At 50.4% G+C, this 15,771-nt stretch overlaps 1 protein-coding gene across 1 annotated transcript in view; it reads left to right on the top strand.

Moving 5' to 3' along the window:
- PNLIP (pancreatic lipase) overlaps positions 1 to 15,771 on the top strand; it is a 133,989-nt gene that overhangs the window by 77,604 nt on the left and 40,614 nt on the right. The window contains exons 2-5 of the mRNA XM_088466431.1: positions 3,715 to 3,869; positions 7,539 to 7,664; positions 7,741 to 7,875; positions 13,399 to 13,507. Of these exons, the coding sequence (XP_088322557.1) occupies positions 3,715 to 3,869; positions 7,539 to 7,664; positions 7,741 to 7,875; positions 13,399 to 13,507 (525 nt within the window). The remainder of the gene's footprint in view (positions 1 to 3,714; positions 3,870 to 7,538; positions 7,665 to 7,740; positions 7,876 to 13,398; positions 13,508 to 15,771) is intronic.

Below are 15,771 nucleotides of genomic sequence, written 5' to 3'. Positions count from 1 at the left end.
AGCGTGATAAGGAATTAGCAGGTTGTGTGAGAGATAAGGGCCTGTGAGGTAAGTCAGGGGGTAAGGAACTAGTGGGGACAGTGAGTGATAAGGAATTAGCAGGTGGTGTGAGAGGTAGGGACCTGTGAGATAAGTCAGGGGGTAAGGAACTAGTGGGGACAGTGAGTGTTAAAGAATTAGCAGGTGGTATTAGAGATAAGGGCCTGTGAGGTAAGTCAGGGGGTAAGGAACTAGCGGGGACAGTGAGTGATAAGGAATTAGCAGGTGGTATTAGAGGTAGGGGCCTGTGAGGTAAGTCAGGGGGTGAGGAACTAGTGGGGACAGTGAGTGATAAAAAATTAGCAGGTGGTGTGATAGGTAAGGGCCTGTGAGGTAAGTCAGGGGATAAGGAACTAGTGGGGACAGTGAGTGATAAGGAATTAGCAGGTGGTGTGAGAGGTAAGGGCCTGTGAGGTAAGTCAGCGGTATGGAACTAATGGGGACAGTGAGTGATAAGAAATTAGCAGGTGGTGTGAGAGGTAGCGGCCTGTGAGGTAAGTCAGGGGGAAAGGAACTAGTGGGGACAGTGAGTGATAAGAAATTAGCAGGTGGTGTGATAGGTAAGGGCCTGTGAGGTAAGTCAGGGGTAAGGAACTAGTGGGGACAGTGAGTGATAAGGAAGTAGCAGGTGGTGTGAGAGGTAGGGGCCTGTGAGGTAAGTCAGGGGGTAAGGAACTAGTGGGGACAGTGAGTGATAAGGAATTAGGTTGTGGTGTGAGAGGTAAGGGCTTGTGAGGTAAGTCAGGGGGTAAGGAACTAGTGGGGATAGTGAGTGTTAAGGAATTTGCAGGTTGTGTGAGAGATAAGGGCCTGTGTTGTAAGTCAGGGGGTAAGGAACTAGAGGGGACAGTAAGTGATAAGCAATTAGCAGGTGGTATTAGAGGTAAGGGCCTGTGAGGTAAGTCAGGGGGTAAGGAACTAGTGGGGACAGTGAGTGATAAGGATTTAGCAGGTGGTGTGATAGGTAAGGGCCTGTGAGGTAAGTCAGTGGGTAAGGAACTAGTGGGGACAGTGAGTGATAAGAAATTAGAAGGTGGTGTGAGAGGTAGGGGCCTGTGAGGTATGTCAGGGGGTAAGGAACTAGTGGGGACAGTGAGTGATAAGAAATTAGCAGGTTGTGTGATAGGTAAGGGCCTGTGAGGTAAGTCAGGGGGTAAGGAACTAGTGGGAACAGTGAGTGATAAGGAATTAGCAGGTGGTGTGAGAGATAAGGGCCTGTGTGGTAAGTCAGGGGGTAAGGAACTAGTGGGGACAGTGAGTGATAAGGAATTAGCAGGTGGTGTGAGAGATAAGGGCCTGTGAGGTAAGTCAGGGGGTAAGGAACTAGTGGGGACAGTGAGTGATAAGAAATTAGCAGGTGGTGTGAGAGGTAAGGGCCGGTGAGGTAAGTCAGGGGGTAAGGAATTAGTGGGGACAGTGAGTGATAAGGAATTAGCAGGTGGTGTGAGATGTAAGGGCCTGTGAGGTAAGTCAGGGGGTAAGGAACTAGTGGGGACAGTGAGTGATAAGGAATTAGCAGGTGGTGTGAGAGGTAAGGGCCTGTGAGGTAAGTCAGGGGGTAAGGAACTAGTGGGGACAGTGAGTGATAAGGAATTAGCAGGTGGTGTGAGAGGTAAGGGCCTGTGAGGTAAGTCAGGGGGTAAGGAACTAGTGGGGATAGTGAGTGTTAAGGAATTAGCAGGTGGTGTGAGAGATAAGGGCCTGTGTGGTAAGTCAGGGGGTAAGGAACAAGTGGGGACAGTGAGTGATAAGGAATTAGCAGGTGGTGTGAGAGATATGGGCCTGTGAGGTAAGTCAAGGGGTAAGGAACTAGTGGGGACAGTGAGTGATAAGAAATTAGCAGGTGGTGTGAGAGGTAAGGGCCGGTGAGGTAAGTCAGGGGGTAAGGAATTAGTGGGGACAGTGAGTGATAAGGAATTAGCAGGTGGTGTGAGAGGTAAGGGCCTGTGAGGTAAGTCAGGGGGTAAGGAACTAGTGGGGACAGTGAGTGATAAGGAATTAGCAGGTGGTATTAGAGGTAAGGGCCTGTGAGGTAAGTCAGGGGGTAAGGAACTAGTGGGGACAGTGAGTGATAAGGAATTAGCAGGTGGCATGATAGGTAATGGCCTTTGAGGTAAGTCAGGGGGTAAGGAACTAGTGGGGACAGTGAGTGATATGGAATTAGCAGGTGGTGTGAGAGGTAAGGGCCTGTGAGGTAAGTCAGGGGGTAAGGAACTAGTGGGGACAGTAAGTGATAAGGAATTAGCAGGTGGCGTGATAGGTAAGGGCCTGTAAGGTAAGCATGATGAATACCTCGTAAACTGTGTTTGAACTAGCAGTGAGTTCAAAACATAATTATAACAAGAGAATAGTGGGGACTGCAAGACATAAGGTTTATGTTTGGGACCAGGGAGAGAGGGCAATAAGGAGTAAGGACTTTGTGGGTGCTTAGAGGGGTAAGGACCTGATGATGCATGGCAGGAGGTAGGGCACTTAGTAGTATAGAATTAGTGGGAGGTGTGAGTGCTATGGAACGGATGGAGCAGTTGTCACAAAACACTTTGCTGGTTATGTTATCAGAAACAATCCTCACGAGAATTTTACCTTTAGCAACCTCCGTTCCCATTAATATGTTCACCGGGTTTTGGTTGTCACCAACACTTAATCTCAAGTAATGACACCTTAACAGGTGACAGTTGGCGCAATTGGATACAAGTATCCTTTCCTTTGCCACCATTGCTTACCTGTCACCCAGGGGCACTGAGAGGGTGGACTGGTATTGATTACATGAACAAGGGCCTCTGTAGTTGCCAGGACTGCAAGAGAAGGTGTAACTAGGGATGGCCATTTTTGGGGTGTCCATTGATGGTTACCATCGATGGTACACAAACCTTCTCTTGCGAACCATCAATGGTTTGCACCCCTCGATGGCCACTGCTGTGGGGGAGAATGGCAAGCTGCGGGCCAATAAAAAAATCAGGGGCGGGGCTTAACAGCACCAGGGGACGGGGCTAAACTCCATCATATCTGGAGGGGATAAAAAAAACATTGGCTCCCACTTGACTCTTAGCCATCAATGGTAAAAATATTCAACATCGGTCATAAACCATCAATGATTTTCAATCATAGATGTTTGATGGCCATCCCTAGGTGTAACCTCCCCCCTACCACGATGTTGAACTACGCCCAACCAGTGCACACACCACTGGTTAGTGCCCATAAGTATCTACACAACAAGCGTTAGGAGTGCACCTTACCTATGGTTGGGTGAGTGGTGCTGCTACCCAGGTTGAATGGCCTAGGGGGTGGCACTGGCCTAGGGGGTGGCACTGTCTCATATCTGTATCACCTATATTTGACTTGCAGGGTACATAGGATGGCATCATCTGCATACTGTGGAGAGGTCACTGTGTATCTGTGAAGGGTGGATGGAACAGAGCAATGCTCTGCATATCTGTGGAGAGGTCAGTAGTGTAATAATCTGCAGAATATATCACCATGTATCTGTTAGGGGGTTATATAGAACAGAGCAATGTTCTGCAGATCACTAGACAGGTGAATGGGAATAAGCCTATAGTTACTATATACTAATACAGAAAGAAATTGGCTCAGGCTGCAGTATAGCAATGATGAGGCTATGGAGGAGGAAGGACAGTATACGGAGTATGGTAACTTGCTGATTCTGTCACATTCCAGGCGCGGAGATCTGCAACTCCAGGCTCGGATGTTTCACAGACAACATTCCATGGTCAGGAACAGTAGAGCGTCCGAACGTCCAACTACCATGGTCCACGGAGAAGATTAATCCCCGTTTCCTGCTCTACACAACCGCAAACACCAACTACTTCCAGGTAGGACAGGCGCAGGTGCTTTTTAGTATATTACCCACCAACTGAAGTGCCGGCGTTGCCCAGATTTAAATCTTCAAGTTAACAGGTTTTATAAGTCCAAATCCATTCAGTGGAATGCCCAGAACAGGCTCCCCGGGTCAAAGTTCTGCCCAGCATCCTCATTTCAAAGTTTTGTCCAGCATGCACCAACGAAAGGTCCAACCGGGACCTTAAACCCCTATTATGTCTTCTGGGATCCAATGTTATCTCTCTGAAGTTTTTGTCCAGATCCATTCAGTGGAAGGCTCAGAATAGGCTGCCCGGGCCAAAGTTCTGCCCAGCATACACCAACGGGAGGTCCACCCGGAACCCTAATCCCCCTAAACCTGACCAGGATGCAACTAAATCATCTCGCATTGGTTTCATCCCAATTGGTGCAGGGGTGTCCAAATACATAACTGGACAGAATAACATACAAAAAGACCAATTAATTTTCTATATAAGATTTGTGGGGCGGGGGGATTAGGGTGGTTGGTGCAGACTGATATTTTTGAACTGCTGGAGAGAGAAGTCTGACACAACAATTAGGCAAATTTCTGTGACGTGTTGCTGGTGAGTTAGTGCATCTAAGCATATTGTCAGGACTTGGCAGCAAGACCCCCATCACCTACCTGTAATATGGGTGGCTCTCTTCCAGCAGGGTTCCCAGCATTCCTGCAGCTCTCTGGCAGCTAGCTCCCCATCACTTACCTGTAGTATGGGTGACTCTCCTCCAGCAGGGTTCCCAGCATTCCTGCAGCTCTCTGGCAGATAGCTCCCCATCACTTACCAGTAATATGGGTGACTCTGCTCCAGCAGGGTTCCCAGCGTTCCTACAGCTCTCTGGCAGCTATCTCCCCATCACTAACCTGTAGTATGGGTGACTCTCCTCCAGCAGGATTCCCAGCATTCCTGCGGCTCTATGGCAGCCAGACCCCCATCACTTACCTGTAATATGGGTGACTCTCCTCCAGCATGGTTCCCAGCACTCCTCCAGCTCTCAGGCAGCTATCTTCCCATCACTTACCTGTAATATGGGTGACTCTCCTCCAGCAGGGTTCCCAGCATTCCTGCAGCTCTCTGGCAGCTAGCTTCCCATCACTTACCTGTAATATGGGTGACTCTCCTCCAGCAGGGTTCCCAGCATTCCTGCAGCTCTCTGGCAGCCAGATCCCCATCACTTACCTGTAATATGGGTGACTCTCCTCCAGCAGGGTTCCCAGCGTTCCTGCAGCTCTCTGGCAGCTAGCTTCCCATCACTTACCTGTAATATGGGTGACTCTCCTCCAGCAGGGATCCCAGCATTCCTGCAGCTCTCTGGCAGCTAGTTCCCCATCACTTACCTGTAATATGGGTGACTCTCCTCCAGCATGGTTCCCAGCGTTCCTGCAGCTCTCTGGCAGCTAGCTCCCCATCACTTACCTGTAATATGGGTGACTCTCCTCCAGCATGGTTCCCAGCGTTCCTGCAGCTCTCTGGCAGCTAGCTCCCCATCACTTACCTGTAATATGGGTGACTCTCCTCCAGCAGGGTTCCCAGCATTCCTGCAGCTCTCTGGCAGCTAGCTCCCCATCACTTACCTGTAATATGGGTGACTCTCCTCCAGCAGGGTTCCCAGGGTTCCTGAAGCTCTCTGGCAGCTGCACATTGTTCCAGAGTTCATGCCAGCTATGTCCCCAGCACTTTCCCTACAGTACTGTGTACCAGGTGTAGTACACAGTACTCAACCCCCATTGATGTAACAGGATTCAGTCATGTGAATCAGGTCACCAATCCAAGTGCAGCAAGGGGTATAAAAGGCTGTCCAGGTGCACTTGTAAACTGCCAGTCCAACATTGTATCCTATCTATGTACAGTGACTCCTGATTATACTGATCAGTACCTGTTATGACTGCAGTACTACTGGTCCCAGCCAGTTAAACTAGTTAAAATTCAACCAGGACTCTGAAGCACCACTGGTCCCATCCAGTAATATATCCGAGCGTAGCCTGTCCCAGACCGGCACCTAAGCGAGTATAGTGGTTCCCAGCCTGGTACCTGAGCCAGTATAGACGTTCCCAACCTGGTAACTGAGCGAGCATAGCCGTTCCCAGCCTGGTACCTGATTGAGTATAACCATTCCCAACCTGGCACCTGAGCCAGTATAGCCATTCCCAGCCTGGTACCTGAGTGAGTATAGCCATTCCCAGCCTGGTACCTGAGTGAGTATAGCTGTTCCCAACCTGGTACCTGAGCGACTATAGCCGTTCCCTGCCTAGTACCTGAGCGACTATAACCATTCCCAGCCTGGTACCTGAGCGAGTATAGCCGCTCCCAGCCTGGTACCTGAGCGAGTATAGCTGTTCCCAGCCTGGTACCTGAGCGAGTATAGCCTTTCCCAGCCTGGCACCTAAACCAGTATAGCCGTTCCCAGCCTGGTACCTGAGCGAGTATAGCCATTCTCAGCCTGGTACCTGAGTGAGTATAGCCATTCCCAGCCCGGCACCTGAGCGAGTATAGTCGCTCCCAGCCTGGTACCTGAGCGAGTATAGCCGTTCCCAGCCTGGTAACTGAGCGAGTATACCCGCTCCAAGCCTGGTACCTGAGCGAGTATAACCATGATGGTCGATGGTTTTGCCATTGGTGGCTGTAGTCCAGTGGTTTGCCGCCATCGATGGTACAGAGCCGAACAATGTTTTTTTTGCCCCTCCATGTGCTGGGACAGGGAGCTTAGCTGCACCCCCCGACATGACATGTGAAACCTTGCCCCCACACCCTATATTGGCCCGCTGCTTGGACAGTATTAAAACAGGGATGACCATTAGTGGTTACAGCTGATAGTTTCATACCATCAGTGTCATGCACCAATGGTACCATCGATGGTGACCATCAATTGGTAACCTACCGATGGCCTTCTCAGTTTATTAATGAAAATGAGAAGAGGCAATAATGTATACTTGTCTACTCTGCTGGAAGAGTAGGTATGTTTCATGAAACCAGCTGACACCTTGCTGCACCCCTAAGCCTCCAATACACACCCCCCTGTGGCCACCATGTACTAGGGATGGCCATCGTCCATTGATAATTTACAAATATCAATAGTTTAATACCGATGGTTGACGGAACCCTATGGTTTTTTGTGTCTGCTTCTGACAAGGAGCGTAACTCTGACCCCTGGTGGCCCACTAAACCCCGCCTCCATTTTTTATTGGCTCACAGGCACCCAGTAGTGGTGGCCATGGAGTGGTGCAAACCATCGATGGGTCACCATAGATGGTTATTGTACCACTGCCGGAAAACCACAGATGGCCATCTCTACCACTTAGTGAGCAAAAGTGCACAGTCCATGGGGGCCTGTAATATCAGTACTGTATAGTGGGGGTGGGGCCACAATGATGCAATTGAGTCACCACGCCCCCATACCGCCCACATATGGCCATGCCACGCTCCCCTGCTGTGATGCGGAAGTATGCAGTAATGTAACTAAAGGCGGCATGAACCCTAGATCCACCCCTGGCTAATGATGAACAGTCCTGGAGCCCCTAAAGCTAGAACACTTTATATAATATTCCGGAAAAAATTAAATAATCTACAAACAAAATGCAAACTCCATGGATGGTGTCTGGTCCTGCTGCAGAATAGCCATGTAATATATTGCATTATTATTTGCAGGAAGTGACCGCAGTTACCCCGTCCACAATTTCTGCATCTAACTTCAATGCTAGCAAGAAGACACGATTCATAATCCATGGATTTATAGATAAAGGGGAGGAGAGCTGGCTCAGCGACATGTGTAAGGTACGTGCCCCGGACTCAGTGTAAGGGACAGAAATGATCCACAAACATCAGTCATTTCCCTTATTAATACTTTCAGGCCCTGTTAGCGGTGGAGGACATCAACTGCATCTGCGTGGATTGGAGCGGCGGTTCCCGGACGTTGTATTCTCAGGCATCAAATAACATTCGGGTGGTGGGAGCAGAAGTGGCTTATTTCATTGACATACTCTTGGTATGTAACGATAGGGGGGTGGGTGGTATTATAGTCAGAGTGATATAAAAGTGATATTGGGGGATAAACACCTAAATATTAGAATAGTTGTCTTTAGGATTTGTCCTTTTTTACCCAACATAATCCGTAACATTATAACGCTTTCTGGCCAACTCTTCTTCCTCTATATAAATAAGCACAATATGGGCGGCTAAAACATTAGAGGGCTGATTCTCAGCTGTGAGCAGAGCAAATGAATAATTCAACTTCCCAAACTATTCTGCGGAATGTGCACCTCGTCCTGACTCCACCCCCAAACACAGAACACAAACTCCACCCCCAACCTCAGCACACAGACTCCACCCCCAACCTCAGAACACAAGCTCCACCCTCAACCTCAGCATGCAGGCTCCACCCGCAACCTCAACACGCAGACCCCACCCCCAACCTCAGCACTTAGATGCCACCCCAAAACTCAGCACACAGACTCAACCCCTAACCTCAGCACACAGACTCCACCCTCATCCTCAGCATGCAGACTCTACCCCCAACCAAGCCCCCAAACCGCCCCTATATCTCCATCTCATGTTCACACATGTTGGGGATGTGTGTGCAGCTTGGAGGATAAGCAGAATACTGTACACACCAGTGGTTAAATGTGTAGCCAATGACCAGTCAGATAACATAACTAGGCTCGGTTGTGTATTGCAATGATGTGCGGTCAGGTGAGGCTGGTGAGGCTGGTGAGGCTGGTGAGGCAGGTGAGGCTGGTGAGGCTGGTGAGGCAGGTGAGGCAGGTGAGGCTGGTGAGGCTGGTGAGGTAGATGAGGCTGGTGAGGCAGGTGAGGCTGGTGAGGCAGGTGAGGCTGGTGAGGCAGGTGAGGTAGGTGAGGTAGGTGAGGCAGGTGAGGCTGGTGAGGCAGGTGAGGCAGGTGAGGCAGGTGAGGCTGGTGAGGCAGGTGAGGCTGGTGAGGCTGGTGAGGCTGGTGAGGTAGAGCCTTTTCTGTCATACTCCACAGTTTTTACTATAAAAATTATAAGAACAATGTTAAGAAAATATTATAAAAATCTTCTTTATATTATTCTAATAATTTTTATAGACAAAACTCTGGGGTAAAAGGCACTGCCTCCCCGTCTACCTTTTCCCCACATCACTGACCAAAACACATCAAATTTCCAGCTCTATATACTGATGCACCTTTGTATAATGCCCACATGTACCCTCTGGTTTATATATGTATCTGTAAATCTGGTTCTGATACTAGCCAGTGTCTCCCCAGCCATTTACCTCACCGCAGGTCACTGCCAGTGTCTCCCCAGCCATTTACCTCACCGCAGGTCACTGCCAGTGTCTCCCCAGCCATTTACCTCACCGCAGGTCACTGCCAGTGTCTCCCCAGCCATTTACCTCACCGCAGGTCACTGCCAGTGTCTCCCCAGCCATTTACCTCACCGCAGGTCACTGCCAGTGTCTCCCCAGCCATTTACCTCACCGCAGGTCACTGCCAGTGTCTCCCCAGCCATTTACCTCACCGCAGGTCACTGCCAGTGTCTCCCCAGCCATTTACCTCACCGCAGGTCACTGCCAGTGTCTCCCCAGCCATTTACCTCACCGCAGGTCACTGCCAGTGTCTCCCCAGCCATTTACCTCACCGCAGGTCAATGGTTTATTGATAGAAAGTGAATATACAGCCGTACTCACTGTTGTATATATTCTGCAATGGAGTGAAGCCTGTAGCGGAGCAGGGGTGCAGAGAGCTCGCCAGCCGTGCACGATGGATGCAGTTGGGTAATGTTGTGGGTCTCTGGAGCTAAGAGGAGAATGTCTGTCCTCCACCATGTCGCTCATACGCAGTGACAAGATGGCGATGCGCATGCACAGATACACTACCGGTGGCCATCTTGGTTTGGGAACGAAGCTTCCCTGGAGGTGCCATTTTGTTGGAGACTGCGCAGTAGCACACTCCACTACTAGCCACACTCTCTCCCACCCACTTTGCTCTGCCAGTCACCACCTCCTATCCTCCCAGATTAACACCTCCCATGCCCGCCTTCAGTGCATCTTCTGTGCCGCCCCACGTGCTGAGGACACCATCAGCGACCCCACACTGTCGACACTACCGGCACTCCCACACTGAGGACAGCACTGGCACCCCTGCACTGCCAACACTGTCAACATACGTGCCCTGAGGACACCGCTGGCACCCCAGCTTTGCCAATATCCTGCACTGAGGACACTGCCAGCACCAGGGCTGCCATCAGAAAATGAGGGGCCTGGCACTGACAAAATAGGCAGGTCCCCTAACCGGGGTATGGGACAGAGGTGGGTGGATCTGTGGATAATGCGGGTGCAGCTACTTTGGAGAGGCATCAATTGGTGCGTAAACCAGTTAAAAAATTCTCAACATTTGGGCTGCGGGGGCAGTTGTTATTATAACTTGGGGAGAGGGGTGCAGGGAAGGCTGGCTGCACTGGTGGAGGGCTTAGCGAAGGCAGGCTGCCTGGCTGGACTAGGGGAGCTCAAGGAAGGCAGGCTGGACTGGGACAGAGCAGGGAAGACAGGCTGGCTGGACTGGGGGGTTGCAGGGAAGACTGGCTGGCTGGACTAGAATGCTGGCTGGACTTGGGGGGGCAGGGAATGCTGGATGGACTGGGGGTGGGGAGCAGGGAAGGCTATCTGCACTGGGGCAAGGAAGACAGGGTGGGTGGCTGGCTGGCTGGACTGGAATTAGGTTCAGGGATGGCAGGCTGTCCGGACTAGAGGACTGGCTGGACTGGGGGGGAGGGAAGCAGGCAGGGAAAGCTGGCTGGCTAGAGCAGGGCCGGTGCTAGGATTCTCAGCACCCTAGACAATTCGGTAGCCCTTCTCCCCTCCCCCACACCAATACCAACTTCCCAACTCCTCAGGGAGGCGGAGTCTTATAAGTTCCACAGCTGCCACCTTTATTAAGTAAAACTGTGACTCAGTGGTGCCCCCCAGATCCTGGTGCCCTAGGCAGCTGCCTAATGGTAGAGCCGGCCCTGGGCTAGGGTCGGGTGGGGGCACAGGGCATGGTTTGCTGACCTTGTTTAGAGAGAGAGGGGGCCTAGGTGGCAGCAGTGCAGAAATGCACCAGGTAGCAGGTAGAGGCAGAGCATTGGCGCCGTAGAATTTGGATTATGGAGCTGGCCGTGAGCCAATCACAGCTTGCGGCTGGCTCAATACTTCATTCAAGCACTGCCGATGCTCTGTCTCCTGTGACTGTCTGCCACCTGGTGCATTGCGCACCACTGCCACCCGGGCCTCATCTCGCTCCGGGCCCGGGACTGGATTCCCAGCAGTCCCCCCTGATGGCAGCGCTGGACAGCACCCCCGCACTCCCCACAGCAACCCGACACTGCCGGCACTCCCACACTGAGGACACCAACTGCACCCCTGCACTGCCGACACCGCTGGCACCCCCGCTTTGCCGAAACTGCCGGCACCCTGCACTAAGGACACTGTCAGCACCACCGCACTACTGCCCCACATATTGAGGATGCTGTCAGCGACCCTGCACTGCCGCTACTCCCACACTGAGGACATCCCCGCACAGCCGACATTGTGAGCACTCCTGCACCGAGAACACCGCTGGCACCCGCGCTCTGCCGACAATGCCGGCACTATGCAGTCAGGACACTGCCAGGACCCCCACTCTGCCAACACTGCCGGTACTCGCCGGAATCTTGGCAGATGGATATCACTGTGTAGCCCCGAGTTCATGAGTGTTTGTACTATTACTGCTGTGTGACTCTGCCAGTGAGACCATGCTGCAGCCTCCGGCAGTATAGTGTACAGGTCACCTCTTCATCACTCCAATTAGCCATCACTGCAGTGACAGTATTGGCATTACCCCCTCCAGGCTGCCAGAATGCTGCCTCTGCTGTTGTCTGCAGTGTGCTGCCTGTGTGTCTGACTGCTGACATCATCAAGTGAGACCCAGGAACATCCAGTCAGCTGTGTTTGAGTCCCGGGTTGGGCCCGTTCACACTGCACATCAACCCGGCTTGTTCCTGAGTTAAACTCTGGTCGATTGCAGGGTTGAAATGCAGAGTGACCGGACCCGACAATTTTTCTGTTGGCGCGTTCACACTGCACCCCGACCCGGGTTGACCTGGCAATATACTGGGTTATTTTTACGATGTGAAAGGGGCATAAATGGCGCAACCCGGGTTATCCGACTTGGGTCATGCCTAAAATTAGCTTATTGGTGTTTGTGCAGCAGTCAACTCCCACTTTTTATGACCTCACAAGTTTAGCAGAGCAGACCCAGGTTCAGTGTGAAATGAATGGGGCCGACCTCAGAATAACCCAGATCGATGGTGCTGTGTAAACGGTGTCTGACCTGGGTTGGAAAAAAAAGGTATGAGAGAGGTATGGACTAATTGGAGGAGGGGACCCAAACTAGTCTAGGCCTTATAAGGGTGTAATCCAGGTCTGCCATCAATGGACGGCAGGCTTGAAAACTTCCCCAAACCCGCCCTTTAATAAATCCACCCCTTGGTGTTTCTAGCAATCGGGGAGGAGCCATTCAGCCTTCAGTGTATGTTAGGGGTCACTGAGCAATGCCATTGCTGGTACGAAGGGTCTCCCAGTGGATGCTGTCTGTACGGGAGGCAATCGGGAAGCCGACTGCCTAAATACCGGCAGCCGGCTTCCCGTCTGCCATTTCCCGGCAAGGGTGAAATGCCGATGCCGGGCGTCTAGATGTAGACGCCCGCATTTCCACGATGCCGGGAGACCAACGCCCGGCATCCCGATCGTAGGGATGCCGGGCGCCGCGAGCGGACAGCCGCGGGGGGTAGGAGGGTTAGGTTTAGGGCTCCTGGGGGGGACTTAGGGTTAGGCACCCCCCCGGGAGGGTTAGGGTTAGGCTAGGGGGAGGGAGGGTTAGGGTTAGGCACCCCTGGGGGGGACTTAGGTTTAGGTAGCAGGGAAGGGGGTGGTTAGGGTTAGGCACTTAGAGGGGGGATTAGGGTTAGGCACTTGGGGGGGAAGTTAGGGTTAGGCACCCCTAAGGAGGGTTAGGGTTAGGGGGGTTAGGTTAGGTTAGTAAATACTTACCTATCCACGATCGGGATTTCCAGCGCTGTCGGGCTTCCGCTGCGTCGCACTCTGCTCCTGTCGGGCAGCCGCTGACGGCAACCAAACCGCCGGCCATGCGGCCGGTGGTATTTCGAACCAATTCCGTCTGTACTGTGCCTTACACCTTCACCTTATACGATTGTTCATTCTAGCACCATGAACCTGATAAAACCTGTGCAGTTCCTCTATCCTACCTGGGGGGTCACACTCTGCTCTGGTGCTCCTAGCACACTCTGGTCTGTGTCTCAGCAGTGTGTTGCATCAGTGGAGTGTGCTAGAACCACCAGATAGAGGAACTACATGGGGTGTGACAGGTGCAGGGTGCTAGAATGAAGACTACCTTATACTATTCCACTACAAACCAGATAGCCCTCAATGTGAGCTCTCTAATTCTGATTAGTAATTGTGTTTATTGTTCTCATCTATTAAATGATTTTCAGAGCGACTTTGGCTATTCTCTAGCCAATGTCCATGTAATCGGTCACAGTCTGGGGGCTCACGCTGCTGGAGAGGCGGGGAAAAGACGTCCCGGAATTGCGAGAGTAACTGGTAGGTTTAAAAACATATAATTAACCAAAACATAAAAATGGTCAACTTGTAATAGCTGAGAGCCGTCCTGTGACCATCACTGAGAGGCCGCTACTCTATGGGGGCGATTACACTTAGCCATGGGATAATTGCCCAGAGCTATTCAGTTACCTCTCACAGTAAGACTGTGGCTTAAGGGCCTGTTTCAGGCTGCGGACGCACGCAACCTGTCGATATTTGAGTTCTGCCTATGCCTATGCATCGCAGTGCGCGTGTTCAAGCCGGCAACTGCGATTGGGTATGTGAATGCAGCGGACACGCATCGTCACAAAGAAATAAATGCCAGGAAGCACTGTTTGGGGCTGGAGAGAGGAACTGGTCGAAGGAACGCAGGTGTGCCTGTGCATCTGAACGCCGTTACAGGGCCGTGCATAACTAAGCCACTGCGATGGCAGACGCAGCCAGAGGTCTAGATGGCGACAGGAAGATTCGCAGTTGATGAGTCAGGGTCAGCTCAACCACAACTGTGCATATGGGTCCAATGTTCCGGATGTTTTCGCTGACTTGTGGATGTATGTAGCCAGTGTGGAGGTAGTGCCCATGTGTTATAGGATCATATATATATATATATATATATATATATAATGTGTGTGTGCATCATATATTTAATTTTTTAGTCTTTGTATATTAATTGGAGATGAAGTACTATGTGTATATATGTAAACTGATGATAGTTAAGATATGTATATGCTGTACAGGGTGGTAGAAGTCATGGTAAGAACACAAGCACTCAGGGTAAGGGTCTGTGTCTTAGAAAATACTAGATTGGGCACGAGGGGATCTGAAGGCTGGAGCCATAGGTGGAGGAGAAGCGGGGGTTGGTGGGCGGTTGGCAAGTGTCGGTTGGAGAGGAGAGAGACAGCAAAGGTGCGGACGGTCCGTGGTTCTTCTCTCCAGTGCGGTACCTTGGTCTCAGAGCGCAGCGTTGAGAGCTAGAAGACTGCTGCTGGGAGTCGGAGGCACGCTAACCAGTGAGGGGCAATATAGTTGCTGAAGAGGCATCGCACTTCGGAAGATTAGCGGTGGCTGGAGAGAGAAAGGTGTCCGGCATTGGCTGCATCATAGCGGTTGGCTGTAGGGAGGAAGACGGAGATCAGAGAGACTGCGACGTCCGGGTCAATAGCGGTAGCAGCGGAGCTGGGGATCGGGGGAGAAGCTGTGTATTATAGTCATCCCAGCAGATACCGAACTTCAGTTTCACGCTAACCGCGGGAATGAAGTAGGAGCCGCCATTGTTTCTTCCCATTGCTGGCATCAATGTACCTATGGAGTGAGTAGAGTCATTCCAATGCACCTCACATAGACAGACTTCATCTTTACTTAATACAATTGTTCCAGAAGAAGGATCAGAGGCCAGATTAATGATTAACAATGCTGCATATATAAGGCTGATTTTATACCTTGCTGCCCCTATAGAGTATACTTTATAACATTCTTACCAATTCAGCCTCCAGGGGATTATAGACTGCAACATTGTAACAGATTATCACCAGAATAGAAACAAGCTACAGAGAGGAACACAAAGTACTATAGAAGGCAGTGAGGGGAATACAGCATAGCAACTATAATCTCTCACCGTGACTTCTGACACTATTGAGGATTGTATATTTATTCAGTTTAGGAGAAGGTGAAATCGCTCCATTGAGTAACAATCTTGGTCCCGTTCATGTGGAGGTGTCAGTCAGTTAGTAATAAGGGATAGACTATTTCCTTCCGCTGCCAGGAGACTTTGGACCTCAGACAGAGTACTAATGGGAAAGAATTGATATCCGCACACATCCCTTAATTACATAATATTACCCCATCTTCAATATTCAGACTCTAATATGTATTATTTATTTTTTACTTGGGGGTGCTGCCAACAGACAAATGGTATACAATACCTTATTATACAAAAACAGAAGTAAAGAAGAAAAAAAGGAAAGGTTTTGTCTATAGTAGGGCGCACATTTTGTGGATTTTTTATATATTAAAATCATATGCTTTATTTGGTATTCATTAAAAAATAGTTTATCTAATCCCAAAAGGGAATAGTGTTCAGCGAAATATTGGTTTAAAATAAATAGAAAAGTAGAAATGTGCAATAAAATATATTTTCTTCGCTGTGTGTCCTCTTTTATTAATCTTTGTTGTTATATTAGAAAATGTGTTTAATGTAGAAATATGAACCAATTGAAACCTCTCAACATATCTTGATATGGTAGTTTATTATTATACACCATATA

This window comes from Taudactylus pleione, unplaced genomic scaffold, assembly GCF_031769625.1.
Source record: "Taudactylus pleione unplaced genomic scaffold, aTauple2 ptg003137l, whole genome shotgun sequence".
Classification (NCBI taxonomy): domain Eukaryota; kingdom Metazoa; phylum Chordata; class Amphibia; order Anura; family Myobatrachidae; genus Taudactylus; species Taudactylus pleione.
This window is presented reverse-complemented; position numbering and strand designations above follow the sequence as displayed.